Genomic DNA, 20,989 nt, shown 5'->3' with positions numbered 1-20,989 from the left:
TCTGCCTTGGTTACTAAATGAACCACAAGGCTGAGTGTGATCCTGAGGAAATTTCCCTTTTCCATACTTCATCTTCACAGAGTCAGAACTCCAGAATCACTAGCATTTGGCATGGAAAGACTATCAGGGTCTCACCTGCTCATAACTTACTCCCCTTGGTCAGGTAAGGTGTTATCTGAGTTTCAGGCCCCCTGATATAGGGAGTGAAGGAGGGATCAGAGGGCCAGAGCCAGAGCTTCTATTTCACCTCAGAACCTTCATGTAAGAGAAGGGACCACTGACTAATACTGATTCTATGCCAGCTAAATAGATAACTGGTGGGAGACATTCCATATGTGTGATCTTATCTCTGTAATAACTGAGTTGATTGTAATTACTCCCAAATGGTCATGAGGACAACATAGTGAATTTTTGAATTTTCATATAGCTAATAAATAAGAACTGGGGTTTAAAGTTTAATCTGTGATACTCAGAAGCCCATGCACTTACACTCCTGCCCATGAGGCTGTCTTGTCTTAGCGCCTTGGTTTGGTATTCTTGTTCTATGTCTGTATCCTAGAGGAGAGATAGAAAATTAACTATGTGAACCATTGATTCGGGTAGTCTGGGTTGAATCGCCAGATAGAGCTGTGTGGCTTCATTTGACGGAACTTAATTTTAACAACTTACAAAAACACATCTATAAAGTAGGGGCAGGGAGAAATATTGTAACACCGCAAGGCGAGTAATGAGGATTAAATAGAAAATGCATGCAAGATGCAGCAGAATATCTTCCACATAAGAAGATTTCAATAAGGGTCAGTTCATGTAATAGCTACTAGCACAACCAAAATTCTAGAAGCTAACAGGTACCATGCTTCCCTGGTCATTAGAAACAAAAGCCACACTAACTTATGAAGTCCACTGTTTAAATTCAGAACCTATAACTACACTTTCTAATTTAGAGTCATCTCACACCAAAACCAGCATTTAATGTGTCAAGATGACTCCTAGGAAATGATAATGTTGTTGTTGTTGTTGTTGTTGTTTAGTCTTTAAGTCATGTCCAACTCTTTCAGATCCCTTTCAGATCCTACCAGGCTTCTCTGTCCATGGAATTCTCAAGGCAAGAATACTGGAGTGGGTCACCATTTCCTTCTCCAGGGGATCTTCCTAAGCCAAGGATGGAACCCACATCTCCTGCATTGGTTGGTGGATTCTTTACCATCTGAGTCACCAAGGAAGCCCCACATAGTGAACAGCATAGTGCTATTCCTGTCATTATTTACACAAATACTTGGGCTGTTTCATTACTTAATCATGCTTTATCCAATAAATAGAAATTCTCTGTGTTTCAAACATTTTGTTCTATATCATGGAACAAAAATAAAATCTTTTCTTAATTCTGATAGGAATTATAGTCAATTTACATACATGAATTTAGGAAAGATCAGCATCTTTATGATATTGATCTTTTCTTTCCTGAATATGTTATGTCTCCCCATTTGTGCAACTCCAATTTTATGCAAAATTTAAATTCAAAGTGGATCAAAGAAATAAATGTGCAGAACAAAGCCTATACAACATTGGAAAAATATAAATGACAAGAAGTTTTTATTTCAATATTTTTTTAAGCTCCAAAATAGTGCATGGTCCCTGGTACTGAGGCCAAGTTAAAGTCAGTGCATTTACTATCCAATTCCTTCTTGCCTGCAGTCACAGGAGTGAGAAGGACCAGAAACTTTGACCTGTGGGATTCTCATGGGGAAATGTAATGACCTGGGAGAGCAGCAGCACCCAGGATGCAACAAGAAAGGAAGGACTTCTGGGTTGGGGATAAGCCATGAACACTGTTCTAGAATCCACTCCTGTTTGAGGCCAGGAACTGGTCCATTTCAGAGGGAGACATGTCACTTTATCTGTTACTGCTAGCACAGCAGTTCATATAAATTGATATAAATCAATTTGAGTAAGGATAAGCTATGGAACTTTTTGAAAAATGCACATTTTCAGGCTTCAAGATTTGTGTTCCCTATATTGGGTGCCATCCACAATGGGGACTTTTATTCCAACCCAATGCTTCTGATGCAGGTGTCGTCCATGGACCACACGTTAAGAAACACTGTTCTGGTAGAAATCTGGAGGATACTATACACAAGAGGGGCTTCCCTGGTGACTCAGTGGTGAAGAATCTGCCTGCAATGCAGAAGATGCAGGAGACCCGGGTTCAATCCGTGGGTTGGAAAGATCCCCTAGAGGAGGGCATGCAACCCACTCCAGTATTCTTGCCTGGAGAATCCAATGCACAGTACAGACTATCCCTGGCAGGCTACAGTCCATAGGATCTCACAGAATCAGACACAACTGAAGCAACTTAGCCCACAAGAGACCACATACATATGAATATGGCATTTCTGTACTTCAGTATTAATTTTATGTCCTTAAACCTAGCCCAATAAGAAAGTCACACCCTTTCTTACAAGACTTTTCAGTTGATATAGATACCACTCATTGTCTAATTGCTCACCAGAAATGTTCTTTAACTTGAATTATTGAAAAAAAAAAAGTTTCTAAGTCTCATTCTAGTTTGGGACTTGGTCATGTCAATATTGGGGGTAGGAGTGAAAAGAACCTCTGGCTTTACTCGTTTAATACAGAACAGTTCTGGCTGCAGAGTGAACTTCAGCAGAAGGTGTAAGTAGATTACTATGATTGGCATAACTATACCAATTCCCCTTTTCCTATATTCCATGTCCTGGTTAGTTATATGAGAAAAATATCAATTTGTCCAAAAGATAGGTCAGATACCAGGTTGGGCTTCAGGAATCCAAGTTTTGACTCTATCTTTGCTCATATTTCATAATCCTGAATAATAATGATGCTTCATTCCTAACCATCTTCGCTGGTAAGTGATTGGATAATTGATTCAAAAAATAACCTTTCATTTTGTTCTCCTAAATATTCCTCTTAATATATCAATCTGAGGTGCCCTGTCTGTCCTCAAGAGAAGGTTGAATAGACTCCACCAGCTCCTAGGGAAGTTAAAAGAATGTGCTGCCTACCAGCTGCTTGTCTGAGGCCTTAAGATGGAGACCTGCTTTTAGGAAAAATCTTTGACCATAACAAACAATGGCTGTTGAGGGGAGGTGGGAGGTGGCAGTGACTGGGGCTGGGCGTTGAGCTCAGGATTTCTCTTCATTCAGAGTAAAAAGAACTGGGGGCAGGAAGTGAGACAGGGGCTGGTCTATCCTGTGTATCAGGGCTGTTTTGACAGCCACAAGCAAAATTTCCAGTGCAGTGTAAAGGAAGTCTAAACCAATGTGCTTCTCCCAGACAGCACAGTAGTAGGTGCCAGAATCACTTTCTTGCAAGTTGGAGATTACAAACGTGTAGCTCTTCCCTGTGCCTTTGTAAACATGGTATTTCCCTTCACTGATTCCTGAGCCCAACACAACCTTTGAGTTGGAGACATCGTAGTAGAGAAGGCGTTGGGGTACAGCTCCCTCCTGGAATTTGTACCAGTGGATATAGCTTCCTGTAAGGTCACAATCGATTACAACAGATGACCCAGTCGCCCTCATGACTGACAACTTGTCCTCTTCCATGTTGGAAGATACCTGTGTGACTGCAATGGGGAAAGCAACAAAAAATCATGAGGAAGAGGAAACACCATTTCTTAGTAGGACCCTCCCCCTCACCATTGCCAAAAAGTACAGAAAAATCCCCAGAGCATCCAGGCAACACACTTACCAGGAGCCAGGAAAACCAGAAGCAGTGCTGGGACCCACAGCATGCCTGGGACAGTGAGCTAGACCGAGTTTCCCAGAAGATGTGACAGGCAGAGGAGTCAGCCAGGATCTCTCTTAAAGCCCACCAGGCTGAGCCCAGAAGGGGTGGGTGCTGGGTGAGGCCTGGGGAGGAGCCCTGCCTCTTTGCACCAACCCCTTTCTGGAGGGCAGGCTGGGAGCAGCCGCCTCCCCCACAGGAGAAGAGAAGCCTGAGCTCTGAGAGCTCAGAACTACAAGCAGAGGGATCAGATGGAGGGGCAGGCAGAGAAACGTGGACAAGCTTGCCTGTGGCCTAGTGGAGTGAGCAGACTTGAATCAGGCTAAGTTCCCTGCGGCTCAGTATTTCAGTGTTCATGATGCTGCCATAGTCTTTCTCTCAAGGAACCACCTTTCTATCATTTCCCTGCACTACCTTCTGTTTACATCTGTAGGTAAACTTGAGACAACCACCCGCAAATCCAATAAGCATTCACCCCTCTTTTATTACAAGAAATTGATACCAGGTGTGTTGATCTACATTTAACTCTCTTCAAAGTTAAATGTGTATGTGTGTGTGCTTACAAATCAATTAAATAAGAGAAATTTTTTCATCATCAAGTAAAAGCCCTTCACCTAGGGTTGCTAGATTTAGTGGAGAAAAATGTCTTACATAGAACTATGTAACATTCGGATATACTTACACTAAAAAAACATGATGTTTATCTGAAATTTAGGAAAATGGATATCAAAATAATGAGATGTCATCTCACCGCTGTCAGAATGGCTGTTATCAACAAGACTTGAACTAACAAGTGTGGGTGAGAATAAGGAGAAAATAGAACCCTTGTGCACTCTTGGTGGAAATGTATATTGGCACAGTCACTGTCAAAATTGTAGGAAGTGTCCTTGAAAATTGAAAATGCAACTACCATGTGATCCAGCAATTCTACTTGTGGGTATTGATCTGAAAAAAAAAACAAATTAAAACACTAACTTGAAAAGGTATCTGTACTCCCGTGTTCATTGCTGCTTTATTTACAACAGTCTAAACTTGGAAAAACCTAAGTGTCCATCAGCAAACAGATGAATGGGTAAAGAAGCTGTAGTATATGTATGCGATGGAATACTCCTCAGACACTCGCAACAATATGGGTGGAATTTAAGAGCATTGTGCTGAGTGAAAAAGTAAGACAGAGAAAGACAAATATCATAAATCTCTCTTACATGTGGAGAAACAGAAAGAATAGATCAGTGGTTACCAGAGGCAAGTGGCAGGAGATGGGAGACACACTCGAGTGGTTTGTTTGTTTACATAAATTGTGTTTTAAAAGAAAGAAATCATTCAAAATAGGCAAAAAAAAAAAAAAAAAGAGTAAAGAACATGAATAGTTCCTGCATATACAGTCAGTTCAGTTCAGTCGCTCATTCGTGTCCTACTCTTTGCAACCCCATGAATTGCAGCACACCGGGCCTCTCTGTCCATCACCAACTGCCGGAGCTCACTCAAAACTCACATCCATCGAGTCGGTGATGCCATCCAGCCATCTCATACTCTGTCGTCCCCTTCTACTCTTGCCTCCAGTCCCTCCCAGTATCAGAGTCTTTTCCAATGAGTCAACTCTTCTCATGAGGTGGCCAAAGTACTGGAGTTTCACCTTTAGCATCAGTCTTTCCAAAGAACACCCAGGGCTGATCTCCTTCAGAATGGACTGGTTGGATCTCCTTGCAGTCCAAGGGACTCTCAAGAGTCTTCTCCAACACTACAGCTCAAAGCATCAATTCTTCGGTGCTCAGCTTTCTTCACAGTCCAACTCTCACATCCATACATGACCACTGGAAAAACCATAGCCTGACTAGATGGACCTTTGTTGGCAAAGTAATGTCTCTGCTTTTGAATATGCTATCTAGGTTGGTCATAACTTTCCTTTCAAGGAGTAAGCGTCTTTTAATTTCATGGCCTCAATCACCACAAGGAACAATAAACCTATTGAAAGGTGTTCAGATACACTGTGCTTCCACTATGAGGCATATATCTAACAGAAATGGTTGTTCATGTCACCAGGACTCAAGGACAAGCATGCTTGTGGTGACATTATTGAATTTTCCCCTTTGATTTACTTGGACTCATAGATGGATAGGAGAAGGCAATGGCACCCCACTCCAGTACTCTTGCCTGGAAAAGCCCATGGATGGAGGAGCCTGGTAGGCTGCAGTCCATGGGGTAAGAGTCGGACACGACTGAGAGACTTCACTTTCACTTTTCACTTTCATGCTTTGGAGAAGGAAATGGCAACCCACTGCAGTGTTCTTGCCTGGAGAATCCCAGGGACAGGGGAGTCTGATGGGCTGCCGTCTATGGGGTTGCACAGAGTCGGACACGACTAAATCGAAGCAAAAGCAGCAGCAGAAAGGGACAGTAAACTCCTACCTGCCTTTGATGGGCAGTTTGAGTCAGTACCGTGCTGTTCACACTGCACTGTGTGTGTCACCCTATGACCAGTCTAGGCCCCGAAAAGGAAGTGTTGGTCACTCAGTCGTGTTAGACTCTTTGCCACCCCATGGACTGTATGTAGCCTGCCAGGCTCCTCTGTCTATGGGATTTTCCAGGCAAGAATACTGGAGTGGATTGCTGTTCTCTTCTCCAGGGTACCCTTCGTGACCCAGGGCTCAAACCCAGATCTCCTGCATTGCAGGCAGATTCTTTATCATCTGAGCCTCCAGGGAAGCTGAGTATAGGCCCTAGGTGGTTGTTTACACTTCATATCAATTTGCGAAGCCTGTTTTTCCTCACATTTATGCCTCTGCATATGGGCGGGGAGGGGGGGCAGGGGGGCAGGGGAAGGGGTAATCCTAGTTGTCAAACACCAATTATATCAGATTTTTTTTCTTAATCTCCTCTCTGCAATCTCTATACCATTTTCCAACTCACAGGAACTGTCCCTCTGGTTCTTGGACCAGATAAGTGGACTTTAGTATATTTGCTCTGCTGTGCATTTCTGCAACCGCGGCTGCCTTCTGTGCCAAGAAGGGAGACGACAGAGAGAGAACAACAGCCACTGGGATTCTCCATGTGCTCTTGGAACCACAGGTTCTTGTGTGAGAGAGAAGGTCCCTTCCCTCAGGGTTTAGCCTCCATGACACCAGGATGTGGGTGTGGGGTGGGGGTGGGGGTGTGGGGGGGTTAGGGGTGGGTAAGAATGAGAAAGGACAAAAGAAACACAAGCAAAAACAGACAAGCAGGGCTCCTGGCCCATTGAGTGCCCCCTTCCTTCTGTCTGCACCTGATGCACATACAGGCTTCAGGCTCTTTTTGAGTCCAGGCCAGGGAAGACCTGCAGTGAAAAAAAAAATTAAGGGAAACTCACCATTTGTTCAATAACACTCACTTTATGATTTCTTTTTCCTATCTGCTTGCTACCCTTTATTTCACAGAGTCCTCAGATTCAGGAGTTATAATTGCGATCAATGAGAGAGAGGGGACCAAGTGTGGTCACAGTTATATTTCCAGAATTGGAACTCACTCCTTGCCATGTGAATGTCAGCCCCTCAAACGAGAGGTGCCAGTCTCCTCATTAGTTATGGAGCTCTAGTTCCAAATCTAGACCTTGCCAACTAAAGCATGTTGCTCACTAACTGGCTCTACTAGGATTGGGTCATTAACCCATTAACCACTACAGCTACTGATGTTTAACACACCACGAACAAACTGCAGGATGAACACCAGGATTGAGGTAATCTATGCTTAGGGAAGCTGGCAAATCAAGACTTTGGATAGTTAGATATTATCAGGAAAAAATTCATGAATGCAAAATTTTTCACCTTCCCATGCTTAGAAATGAACTAAAATTATTAATTAAGATCTGACTCTCATGGCTAGCAGCAACCTTCTACCCAGATGTGTACTTGGTTGCATGTACTCCTTCATTAATATCATATATACACTGACATCCCCCCTTACTTCTTCTTTTAAAATGAATTTTTTATGCAGTATAGTTGATTTACAATGTTATGCTTATTTCTGCTGTACAGCAAAGAGAGCAGTCATGTACAGATAAGAGAGCTTGACCATAAAAAAGGCCTAGTGCTGAAGAATTGACGCCTTTGAACCATGGTGTTGGAGAAGACTCTTGAAAGTCCCTTGGACTGCAAGGTGACAAAACCAATCAATCCTAAAAGAAATCAACCCCGAATATTCATCGAAAGACTGATGCTGAAGCTGAAGCTCCCATACTTTGGCCACCTGATGTGAAGAGCTGACTCATTGGAAAAGACCCTGATGCTGGGCAAGATTGAAGGCAGGAGGAGAAGGAGATGACAGAGATGGTTGGATGGCATCACTGACTCAATGGACTTGAGTTTGAGTAAACTCCAGTTATTGGAGATGGACAGGGAGGTCTGGCGCGCTGCAGTCCATGGGGGTTGAAAAGAGTCAGATACAACTGAGAACCTTCATGTAGGAGAAGGGGCCACTGACTAGAACTGATTCTGTGCTGGCTAAATGGATACCGGGTGGGAGACATTCCATATGTGTGATCTTATCACTGTAATAACTGAGTTGGATGTAATTACTCCCAGTTGGTCAATGAGGACAACATAATGATTTTTGCATTTTCATATAGCTAATAAATAAAAGAACTGGGGTTTAAAGTTTAATCTGTGATACTTAGAAGCCCATACATTTACATTTCTGCCCATGAGGCTGTCTTGTCTTAGGGCCTTGGCTTTGGTATTCTTGCTCTATGTCTCTATCCTAGGGGAGGGATAGAGATTTAATTATGTGAACCATTGATTCAGGTAGTCTGGGTTGAATCCCTAGATTAGAGCTGTGTGGCTTCATTTGAAGGAACTTAATTTTAACAACTTACAAAAATATATCTGTAAAGTAGGGGCAGGGAGAAATATTGTAACACCTCAAGGCGAGTAATGAGGATTAAATAGAAAATGCATGCAAGATACAGCAGAATATCTTCTATATAACACACTTTCTGTAAGGGTCAGTTCATGTAATAGCTACTAGCACAACCAAAATTCTAGAAGCTAACAGATACCATGTTTCCCTGGTCATTAGAAAAAAAAGCCACACTAAATTATGAAATCCACTGTTTGAATTCGGAAACTGTATCTACACTTTCTAATTTAGAGTCATCTCACACCAAAACCACCATTTATTGTGTCAAGATGACTCCTACGAAATGATAATGTTGTTGTTATAAGTCATGTCCAACTTTTCAGATCCCATGGACTGTAGCCTATGAGGCTACTCTGTCCATGGAATTCTCCAGGCAAGAATACTGGAGTGGGTCACCATTTCTTTCTCCAGGGGATCTTCCTGACCCAAGGATCGAACCCACATTTCCTGCATTGGTAGGTGGATTCTTTACCATCTGAGACACCAAGGAAGCCTCACATAGTGAATAAGACAGTGCTATTCCTGTCATTATTTACACAAATACTTGGGCTGTTTCATTACTTAATCATGCTTTATCCAATTAATAGAAATTCTCTATGTTTCAAACATTTTGTTCTATATCATAGAACAAAAATAAAATCTTTTCTTAATTCTGATAGGAATTATAATTAATTTATATACATGAATTTAGGAAAGATCAGCTTCTTTATGATACTGATCTTTTCCTTCATGAATATGTTATGTCTCTCCATTTGTGCAACTCCAATTTTATGCAAAATTTAAACTCAAAGTGGATCAAAGAAATAAATGTGCAGAACAAAGCCTATACAACATTTGAAAAATATAAATGACAAGAAGTTTTTGTTTCAATCTTTTTTAAAGCTCCAAAATAGTGCATGGTCCCTGGTACTGAGGCCCAAGTTAAAGTCAGTGCATTTACTATCCAATTCCTTCTTGCCTGCAGTCACAGGAGTGAGAAGGACCAGAAACTTTGACCTGTGGTTGTGGGATTCTCATGGAGAAATGTGATGACCTGAGACAGCAGCAGCACCCAGGATGCAATAAGAAAGGAAGGACTTCTGGGCTGGGGATAAGCCCATGAACACTGTTCTAGAATCCACTCCTGTTTGAGGCCAGGAACTGGTCCATTTCAGAGGGAGACATGTCACTTTATCTGATACTGCTAGCATAGCAGTTGATTAAATTGATATAAATCAACTTGAATAAGAATAAGCTATGGAACTTATTAGAAAATGCACATTTTCAGGCTTTATTCCAAGATTTGTGTTCCCTATATTGGGTGCCATCCAGAATGGGAACTTTTATTCCAACCCAATGCTTCTGACTCAGGTATGGTCCATGGACCACACATTAAGAAACACTGTTCTGGTAGAAATTTGGAGGATACTATACACAAGAGATTGGAGAAGGAAATAGCAGCCCACTCCAGGATTCTTGCCTGGAGAATCCCAGGGACGGGGGAGCCTGGTGGGCTGCCGTCTATGGGGTCCCACAGAGTCGGACACGACTGAAGCGACTTAGCAGCAGCAGCAGCAGCATACACAAGAGGGGCTCCCCTGGTGACTCAGTGGTGAAGAATCTGCCTGCAATGCAGAAGATGCAGGACACCTGGGTCCCATCCCTGGGTTGGAAAGACCCCCTAGAGGAGGGCATGGTGACCCCTTCAGTATTCTTGCCTGGAGAATCCCATGGACAGTACAGCCTATCCCTGGCAGGCTACAGTCCATAGGATCTCACAGAGTCAGGCACAACTGAAGCGACTTAGCCCACACGCATACACAAGAGGCCACATACACAAGAAACCACATACATATAAATATAGCATTTCTGTACTTAAGTATTAATTTTATGTCCTTAAATCTAGCCCAATAAGAAAGTGATTTCTTATATGATTTTTCTGTTGATATAGATACCACTCATTGTCTAACTCTTCACCCAATATGTTCTTTAACTTGAATTATTGAAAAAAAATCTAAGTCTCACAGTTTGGGACTTGGTCTTGTCAATATCGTGGGTGGGAGTGAAAAGAACCTCTGGCTTTATTTGCTTAATACAGAACAGTTCTGGCTGTGGGCTGAACTTCAGCAGAAGGTGTAAGTAGAATACTATGATTAGCATAGCTACATCAATCCCCCTTTTCCTACATTTCATGCCCTGGTTGTTTATATAAGAAAAATCTCAATTTGGCCAAAAGATAGATCAGATACCAGCTTGGGCTTCAGGAATCCAAGTTTTCACCTTATCTTTTCTCATATTTCATAATCGTGAATAATGAAGATGAATCATTCCTAGCCATCTTCTCTGGAAAATGATCAGACAAATGATTCAATATAACTAACCTTTCAATTTGTTCTCCTATATATTCCCCTTAATAGATCAATACAAGGTGCTCTGTCTGTCCTCAACAGATGGTTGAATGGACTCCACCAGCTCCTAGGGGGTTAAAAGAATATGATGCCTACCAGCTGCTTGCCTGAGGCCTTAAGATGGAGACCTGCTTTTAGGAAAAATCTTTGTTGGCTAAACAACAAACAACAGCTGCTGAGGGGAGGTGGGAGGTGGGAGATGGCAGTGACTGGGGCTGGGCGTTGAGCTCAGGATTTCTCTTCATTCAGAGTAAAAAGAATTGGAGGCAGGAAGTGAGACAGGGGTTGGTCTATCCTGTGTATCAGGGCTGTTTTGGCAGCCACAAGCAAAATTTCCAGTGCAGTGTAAAGGAAGTCTAAACCAATGTGCTTCTCCCAGACAGCACAGTAGTAGGTGCCAGAATCACTTTCTTGCAAGTTGGAGATTACAAACGTGAAGCTCTTCCCTGTGCCTTTGTAAACATGGTATTTCCCTTCACTGATTCCTGAGCCCAACACAACCTTTGAGTTGGAGACAATGTAGTAGAGAAGGCGTCGGGGTACAGCTCCCTCCTGGAATTTGTACCAGTGGATATAGCTTCCTGTAAGGTCACAATCGATTACAACAGATGACCCAGTCGCCCTCATGACTGACAACTTGTCCTCTTCCATGTTGGAAGATACCTGTGTGACTGCAATGGGGACAGCAACAAAAAATCATGAGGAAGAGGAAACACCATTTCTTAGTATGACCCTCCCCCTCACCATTGCCAAAAAGTACAGAAAAATCCCCAGAGCATCCAGGCAACACACTTACCAGGAGCCAGGAAAACCAGAAGCAGTGCTGGGACCCACAACATGCCTGGGACAGTGAGCTAGACCGAGTTTCCCAGAAGATGTGACAGGCAGAGGAGTCAGCGAGAATCTCTCTTAAAGCCCACCAGGCTGAGCCCAGAAGGGGTGGGTGCTGGGTGAGGCCTGGGGAGGAGCCCTGCCTCTGCACCAACCCCTTTCTGGAGGGCAGGCTGGGAGCAGCCGCCTCCCCCACAGGAGAAGAGAAGCCTGAGCTCTGAGAGCTCAGAACTGCAAGCAGAGGGATCAGATGGAGGGGCAGGCAGAGAAATGTGGACAAAGCTTGCCTGTTGCCTGGTGGAGTGAGCAGACCTGAATCAGGCTAAGTTCCCTGCGGCTCAGTATTTCAGTGTTCGTGATGCTGCCATAGTCTTTCTCTCAAGGAACCACCTTTCTATCATTTCCCTGCACTACCTTCTGTTTACATCTGTAGGTAAACTTGAGGCAACCACCCGCAAATCCAATAAGCATTCACCCCTCTTTTATTACAAGAAATTGATACCAGGTGTATTGATCTACATTTAACTCTCCTCAAAGTTAAATGTGTATGTGTGTGTGCTTACAAATCAATTAAATAAGAGAAATTTTTTTTCATCAAGTAAAAGCCCTTCACCTAGAGTTGCTAGATTTAGTGGAGAAAAATGTCTTACGTAGTACTATGTAACATTCAGATATACTCACACTAAAAAAACATGATGTTTATCTGAAATCCAGGAAAATGGATATCAAAACAACAATGAGATGTCATCTCAGCACTGTCAGAATGGCTGTTATCAACAAGACTTGAACTAACAAGTGTGGGTGAGAATAAGGAGAAAATAGAACCCTTGTGCACTCTTGGTGGAAATGTATATTGGCACAGTCACTATCAAAACGGTATGAAGGGTCCTTGAAAAATTGAAAATGCAACTACCGTGTGACCCAGCAATTCTACTTGTGGGTATTGATCTGAAAAATAAAAACACAAACTTGAAAAGCTATCTGTGCTCCTGTGTTCATTGCTGCTTTATTTACAACAGTCTAAACTTCGAAAAACCTAAGTGTCCATCAGTATACAGATGAATGGGTAAAGAAGCTGTAGTATATGTATGCAAAGGAATACTCCTCAGATATCTGCAACGATATGGTGGGAACTTGAGAGCATTATGCTGAGTTAAAAACTAAGACAGAGAAAGACAAATATCAAATTTCTCTTACATGTGGAGAAACAGAGAACAGATCAGTGGTTACCAGAGGCAAGTGGCAGGAGATGGGAGAAACACTCAAATGGTTTGTTTAAATAAATTGAGTTTTAAAAGAAAGAAATCATTCAAAATAGGCAAAATGAAAAAAAAAAAAAGAGTAAAGAACATGCATGGTTCCTGCATATACAGTCAGTTCAATTCAGTAGCTCAGTCGTGTCCGACTTTTTGCAACCCCATGAATTGTAGCACGCCAGGCCTCCCTGTCCATCACCAACTGCAGGAGTTCACTCAAACTCACATCCATCGATTTGGTGATGCCATCCAGCCATCTCATCCTCTGTCATTCCCTTCTGCTTCTGCCCCCAATTCCTCCCAGCATCAGAGTCTTTTCCAATGAGTCAACTCTTCGCATGAGGTCGCCAAAGTACTGGAGTTTCACTTTCAGCATGAGTCCTTCCAAAGAACACCCAGGGCTGATATCCTTTAGAATGGACTGATTGGATCTCTTTGGTGTCCAAGGGACTCTCAAGAGTCTTCTCCAACACCACAACACCACAGCTCAAAAGCATCAATTCTTCGGTGCTCAGCTTTCTTCACAGTCCAACTCTCACATCCATACATGACCACTGGAAAAACCATAGCCTGACTAGATGGACCTTTGTTGGCAAAGTAATGTCTCTGCTTTTGAATATGCTATCTAGGTTGGTCATAACTTTCCTTTCAAGGAGTAAACATCTTTTAATTTCATGGCCTCAATCACCACAAGGAACGATAAACCTATTGAAAAGTGTTCAGATACACTGTGCTTCCACTACGAGGCATACATCTAACAGAAATGGTTGTTCATGTCACCAGGACTCAAGGACAAGCATGCTTGTGGTGACATTATTGAATTTTCCCCTTTGATTTACTTGGACTCATAGATGGATAGGAGAAGGCAATGGCACCCCACTCCAGTACTCTTGCCTGGAAAAGCCCATGGATGGGGGAGCCTGGTAGGCTGCAGTCCATGGGGTAAGAGTCGGACACGACTGAGCGACTTCACTTTCACTTTTCACTTTCATGCTTTGGAGAAGGAAATGGCAACCCACTGCAGTGTTCTTGCCTGGAGAATCCCAAGGACAGGGGAGCCTGGTGGGCTGCCGTCTATGGGGTCGCACAGAGTCGAACACAACTGAAGCAACTTAGCAGCAGCAACAGCAATAGATGGATAAGTAGGAGATTAGACAAGGATAGGGAAACCATAGTGGAACTGAAATGATGTGCACAGAGATTTTCACCCACTACTTTTGTAAAAATACTGGGATATATGTTTAAAATATGTATAATAAAATGTTTTGGCCACTCTCTCTCAGATAATTCATTTTCTAGGCTCATGACAGACAGCTGGGGAGTGAGGAAGGGACAGGACTAAAGCTGGTCTTCCCTGTGCCACCAGGACCAAAGGTGCAGGGGACAGGAACTAATCTGAGAGCAGAGTGTTTCAGGCTTTTGTATATGAAGCAAGTGCGAGTGCCCTGGAGTTCTAGAAAATCCTTTCGGGAACAGAAGTTTCACGGTTTAAAAATAAAAAAGGAGAGAAACTTCCCTGGCAGTCTAGTGGTTGAGGCTCCATGCTTCCACTGCAGGGCGCCAGTCAGATCCCTGGTCTAGGAACTAAGATCCTACATGTCAAGCTACATGGCCAAAAATAAGTAAATAAATTCAAAAAAAAAAAAAAATAAGGAGAAAATCTCTGTTACTCTAGAGTGGAAAGAAAATTCTTCAAATAAAAAAAAATAATGAGAAAAAACCAGAATGTGAAAGAACTATCAACTATGATGTTGAAAAAATTACAATATATTGGCACTAGAATATATTCATCAGACACAATGTACCCAAAGAAAGAGAGAGATAGGGGTGCAGGGTGAGAACTTGGAAGAAAAAAAGAAAGAAAGGAAAAGAGAAATAAGAAAACACAGCTCTCTTAAGCATTTTTCAGCTGTCTCTTGCACTGGCTCTCTCGCTCTCTTTCTCTACTCTTCTGTCTCCCTATCTCTTCATGGCTTTCTCCACCACTTGTCTGGACTGCTCTCTGTCTCTACATCTCTGTGTCCACAGATCTTCCGCATTTACTATCACTGCCCACCCCTCTAAGTCTTTCTCTGCCTTTCTTTCCAGCTCTGTCCCCTTCCCCTTCTCTGTTTCTCTTCATCTCTCTTCTGTCTTACTCTCTCTCTCCTTATCTCTATTCCTCTATCTCTCTGCCTGCCTACTCTACCACCTGTCTTTCCTTTTCTAATTCCCCATTTATATCTCTCTCATCTGTGTGACTTTCTATCTCTATGTCCGTCTCTCCGTTTTCTTCCACGGGCATAAAAAAATCCTGTGATACATCAGGATTGGCCTCTGTTTACTCGCTTTTCCACAGTGTGACTTCGAGATCTTCCTGGTTCTTCATCTCTTGGGGAATTGTGGATTGTATTATGCACATTTCAATACAATGCTATGGCTCTAGATAGTGCTTAAATACTATGGAGAAAGCTGATTTTGGGGGAGGGAGGGGGGGCTGTGGTTTTTGTGCTGTTGTTAGCAAAGAATTAAGTGACCCAAAGGCAAGGGCACCCCACTCCAGTATTTTTGCCTAGAAAATCCCATGGACCGAGGAGCCTAGTAGGCTGCAGTCCATAGGGTCGCTAGAGTCAGACACGACTGAGCGACTTCACTTTCACTTTTCACTTTCATGCATTGGAAAAGGAAATGGAAACCCACTCCAGTGTTCTTGCCTGGAGAATCCCAAGGACGAGGGAGCCTGGAGGGCTGCCGTCTATGGGGTTGCACAGAGTCAGACACGACTAAAGCGAAGCAAAAGCAGCAGCAGAAAGGGACAGTAAACTCCTACCTGCCTTTGATGGGCAGTTTGAGTCAGTACCGTGCTGTTCACACTGCACTGTGTGTGTCACCCTATGACCAGTCTAGGTCCCGAAAAGGAAGTGTTGGTCACTCAGTCGTGTCCGACTCTTTGCCACCCCATGGACTGTATGTAGCCTGCCAGGCTCCTCTGTCTATGGGATTTTCCAGAAAAGAATACTGGAGTGGATTGCTGTTCTCTTCTCCAGGGGACTCTTCATGACCCAGGGCTCGAACCCAGATCTCCTGCATTGCAGGCAGATTCTTTACCATCTGAGCCTCCAGGGAAGCTGAGTATAGGCCCTAGGTGGTTGTTTACACTTCATATCAATTTGCAAAGTCTGTTTTTCCTCACATTTATGCCTCTGCATATGGGCGGGGGGCAGTGGAAGGGGTAATCCTAGTTGTCAAACACCAATTATATCAGATTTTTTTTCTTAATCTCCTCTCTGCAATCTCTATACCATTTTCCAACTCACAGGAACTGTCCCTCTGGTTCTTGGACCAGATAAGTGGACTTTAGTATATTTGCTCTGCTGTCCATTTCTGCAACTGTGGCTGCCTTCTGTGCCAAGAAGGGAGACGACAGACAGAGAACAAAAGCCACTGGGAATCTCCATGTGCTCTTGGGACCACAGGTTATTGTGTGAGAGAGAAGGTCCCTTCCCTCAGGGTTTAGCCTCCATGACACCAGGATGTGGGTGTGGGGTGGGGGTGTTGTGTGGGGGGTGAGGGGTGGGTAAGAATGAGAAAGGACAAAAGAAACACAAGCAAAAACAGACAAGCAGGGCTCCTGGCCCATTGAGTGCCCCCTTCCTTCTGTCTGCACCTGATGCCCCTACAGGCTTCAGGCTCTTTTTGAGTCCAGGCCAGGGAAGACCTGCAGTGAAAAAAAAAATAAGGGAAACTCACCATTTGTTCAATAACACTCACTTTATGATTTCTTTTTCCTATCTGCTTGCTACCCTTTATTTCACAGAGTCCTCAGATTCAGGAGTTATAATTGCGATCAATGAGAGATAGGGGACCAAGTGTGGTCACAGTTATATTTCCAGAATTGGAACTCACTCCTTGCCATGTGAATGTCAGCCCCTCAAACGAGAGGTGCCAGTCTCCTCATTAGTTATGGAGCTCTAGTTCCAAATCTAGACCTTGCCAACTAAAGCATGTTGCTCACTAACTGGCTCTACTAGGATTGGGTCATTAACCCATTAACCACTGCAGCTACTGATGTTTAACACACCACAAACAAACTGCAGGATGAACACCAGGATTGAGGTAATCTGTGCTTAGGGAAGCTGGCAAATCAAGACTTTGGATAGTTAGATATTATCAGGAAAAAATTCATGAATGCAAAATTTTTCACCTTCCCATGCTTAGAAATGAACTAAAATTATTAATTAAGATCTGACTCTCATGGCTAGCAGCAACCTTCTACCCAGATGTGTACTTGGTTGCATGTACTCCTTCATTAATATCATATATACACTGACATCCCCCCTTACTTCTTTTTTTAAAATGAATTTTTTATGCAGTATAGTTGATTTACAATGTTATGCTTATTTCTGCTGTACAGCAAAGAGAGCAGTCATGTACAGATAAGAGAGCTTGACCATAAAAAAGGCCGAGTGCTGAAGAATTGATGCCTTTGAACTGTGGTGTTGGAGAAGACTCTTGAGAGTCCCTTGGACTGCAAGGAGACAAAACCAGTCAATCCTAAAGGAAATCAACCCCGAATATTCATTGAAAGACTGATGCTGAAGCTGAAGCTCCAATACTTTGGCCACCTGATGTGAAGAGCTGACTTATTGGAAAAGACCCTGATGCTGGGCAAGATTGAAGGCAGGAGGAGAAGGAGATGACAGGGATGGTTGGATGGCATCACTGACTCAATGGACTTGAGTTTGAGTAAACTCCAGTTATTGGAGATGGACAGGGAGGTCTGGCGTGCTGCAGTCCACGGGGGTCGAAAAGAGTCAGATACTACATGAAGTAGGAGAAGGGGCCACTGACTAGAACTGATGCTGTGCTGGCTAAAAGGACACCTGGTGGGAGACATTCCATATGTGTGATCTTATCACTGTAATAACTGAGTTGGATGTAATTACTCCCAGTTGGTCAATGAGGACAACATAATGAATTTTTGAATTTTCATATAGCTAATAAATAAAAGAACTGGGGTTTAAAGTTTAATCTGTGATACTCAGAAGCCCATGCATTTACATTCCTGCCCATGAGGCTGTCTTGTCTTAGGGCCTTGGCTTTGGTATTCTTGCTCTATGTCTGTATTCTAGGGGAGGGATAGAGAATTAATTATGTGAACCATTGATTCAGGTAGTCCGGGTTGAATCCCCAGATTAGAGCTATGTGGCTTCATTTGAAGGAACTTAATTTTAACAACTTACAAAAATATATCTGTAAAGTAGGGGCAGGAGAAATAGTGTAACACTGCAAAGTGAGTAATGAGGATTAAATAGAAAATGCATGCAAGGTACAGCAGAATATCTTCCACATAACACACTTTCTGTAAGGGTCAGTTCATGTATTAGCTACTAGCACAACCGAAATTCTAGAAGCAAAAAGGTATCATGTTTCCCTGGTCATTAGAAACAAACAGCTAAGTCACTTCAGTCGTGTCCGACTCTGTGCGACCCCATAGACCGCAGCCCACCAGGCTCCCCCGTCCCTGGGATTCTCCAGGCAAGAACACTGGAGTGGGTTGCCATTTCCTTCTCCAATGCATGAAAGTGAAAAGTGATAGTGAAGTCACTCAGTCGTGTCTGACCCTCAGCGACCCCATGGACTGCAGCCCACCAGGCTCCTCTATCCATGGGATTTTCCAGGCAGGAGCACTGGAGTGGGGTGCTGTTACCTTCTTCGTCACAAAACCTAGCCAGGCCTAATACCATGGCCCCAGCCCTTGCCCTTGGCAATGGTTCACACCCTGAAGAGTGGCTTCTCTCTGGAAACTAACAAATCCACCTCTGATCACTTTGTCTCTTAATGAATTTTTGCAATGGGACATCGAAACAAAAGCCACACTAAATTGTGAAATCCACTGCTTGAATTCGGAAACTATAACTACACTTTCTAATTTAGAGTCATCTCACACCAAAACCACCATTTATTGTGTCAAGATGACTCCTAGGAAATGATAATGTTGCTATTATTTAGTCATTAAGTCATGTCCAACTTTTCAGATCCCAAGGACTGTAGCCTATGAGGCTACTCTGTCCATGGAATTCTCCAGGCAAGAATACTGGAGTGGGTCACCATTTCTTTCTCCAGGGGATCTTCCTGACCCAAGGATCGAACCCACATCTCCTGCATTGGTAGGTGGATTCTTTACAATCTGAGACACCAAGGAAGCCTCACATAGTGAATAAGACAGTGCTATTCCTGTCATTATTTACACAAATACTTGAGCTTTTTCATTACTTAATCATGCTTTATTCAATTAATAGAAATTCTCTATGTTTCAAACATTTTGTTCTATATCATAGAACAAAAATAAAATCTTTTCTTAATTCTGATAGGAATTATAGTCAATTTACATACATGAATTTAGGAAAGATCAGCTTCTTTATCATATTGATATTTTCCTTCATGAATATGTTAAGTCTCTCCATTTGTGCAGGTCCAATTTTATGTAAAATTTAAACTCAAAGTGGATCTAAGAAATAAATGTGCAGAACAAAGCCTATACAACATTGGAAAAATATAAATAACAAGAGGTTTTTGTTTCAATCTTTTTTAAAGCTCCAAAATAGTGCATGGTCCCTGGTACTGAGGCCCAAATTAAAGTCAGTGCATTTACTATCCAATTCCTTCTTGCCTGCAGTCACAGGAGTGAGAAGGACCAGAAACTTTGACTTGTGGTTGTGGGATTCTCATGGAGAAATGTGATGACCTGAGAGAACAGCAGCACCCAGGATGCAACAAGAAAGGAAGGACTTCTGGGCTGGGGATAAGCCCATGAACACTGTTCTAGAATCTACTTATGTTTGAGGCCAGGAATTGGTCCATTTCAGAGGGAGACATGTCACTTTATCTGATACTGCATGCACAGCAGTTGATATAAATTGATATAAATCAACTTGAGTAAGAATAAGCTATGGAACTTATTGGAAAATGCATTTTCATGCTTCATTCCAAGATTTGTGTTCCCTATATTGGGTGCCATCCATAACGGGGACTTTTATTCCAACCCAATGCTTCTGACTCAGGTGTGGTCCGTGGAACACACGTTAAGAAACACTGTTCTGGGGCTTCCCCTATGGTCCAGTGGTTAAGAATCTGCCTTACAATGCAGGGGATTCCGGTTCGATCCCTGGTCTGGGAAGATCCCGCATGCTGCAGGGCAAACGAGCTGGTGTGCCACAACTACTGAAGCCCACACCCGCTAGAGCTTATGCTCCACCAGAGAAACCACGGCAATGAGAAGCCTATATACCACAACTAGAGAGTTTCTCCTGCTTACTACAACTGGAGAAAGCCCACACGCAGCAATGAAGACCCAGAGGAGCCAAAAAGGAAAAATAAATAAAATTTAAAAAAAAAAAAAAAAAAAAAAAGAAACACTGTTCTGGTAGAAATTTGGAGGATACTATACCCAAGAGATTGGAGAAGAAAATGGCAGCCCACTCCAGTATTCTTGCCTGGAGAATCCCAGGGACAGGGAAGCCTGGTGGGCTGCCGTCTATGGGGTCCCACAGAGTCGGACACGACTGAAGCGACTTAGCAGCAGCAGCAGCAGCATACACAAGAGGGGCTCCCCTGGTGACTCAGTGGTGAAGAATCTGCCTGCAATGCAGAAGATGCAGGAGACACGGGTTCGATCCCTGGGTTGGAAAGACCCCTTAGAGGAGGGCATGGCCACCCACTTCAGTATTCTTGCCTGGAAAATCCATGGACAGTACAGCCTATCCCTGGTAGGCTACAGTCCATAGGATCTCACAGAGTCAGGCAAACTGAAGCGACTTAGCCCACATGCATACACAAGAGACCTCATACACAAGAAACCACATACATATAAATATAGCA

General features: G+C 43.1%; 2 gene segments (V, D, J or C); both read right to left on the bottom strand.

The window, feature by feature from the left end:
- Positions 1 to 3,062: 3,062 nt before the first annotated feature.
- On the bottom strand, positions 3,063 to 5,262 carry LOC102396981. The segment is given in 2 exon segments: positions 3,063 to 3,604; positions 3,730 to 5,262. Coding segments are annotated over 2 exon segments (486 nt in total).
- Positions 5,263 to 10,577: 5,315 nt separating this feature from the next.
- On the bottom strand, positions 10,578 to 12,118 carry LOC123334780. The segment is given in 2 exon segments: positions 10,578 to 11,713; positions 11,839 to 12,118. Coding segments are annotated over 2 exon segments (486 nt in total).
- Between the last annotated feature and the right edge of the window lie 8,871 nt (positions 12,119 to 20,989).

This window comes from Bubalus bubalis, chromosome 8 (genome assembly GCF_019923935.1).
Source record: "Bubalus bubalis isolate 160015118507 breed Murrah chromosome 8, NDDB_SH_1, whole genome shotgun sequence".
NCBI classification, from domain to species: domain Eukaryota; kingdom Metazoa; phylum Chordata; class Mammalia; order Artiodactyla; family Bovidae; genus Bubalus; species Bubalus bubalis.
The sequence above is the reverse complement of the archived record's forward strand: the minus strand, read 5'-3'. Positions and strand labels throughout refer to the sequence as shown.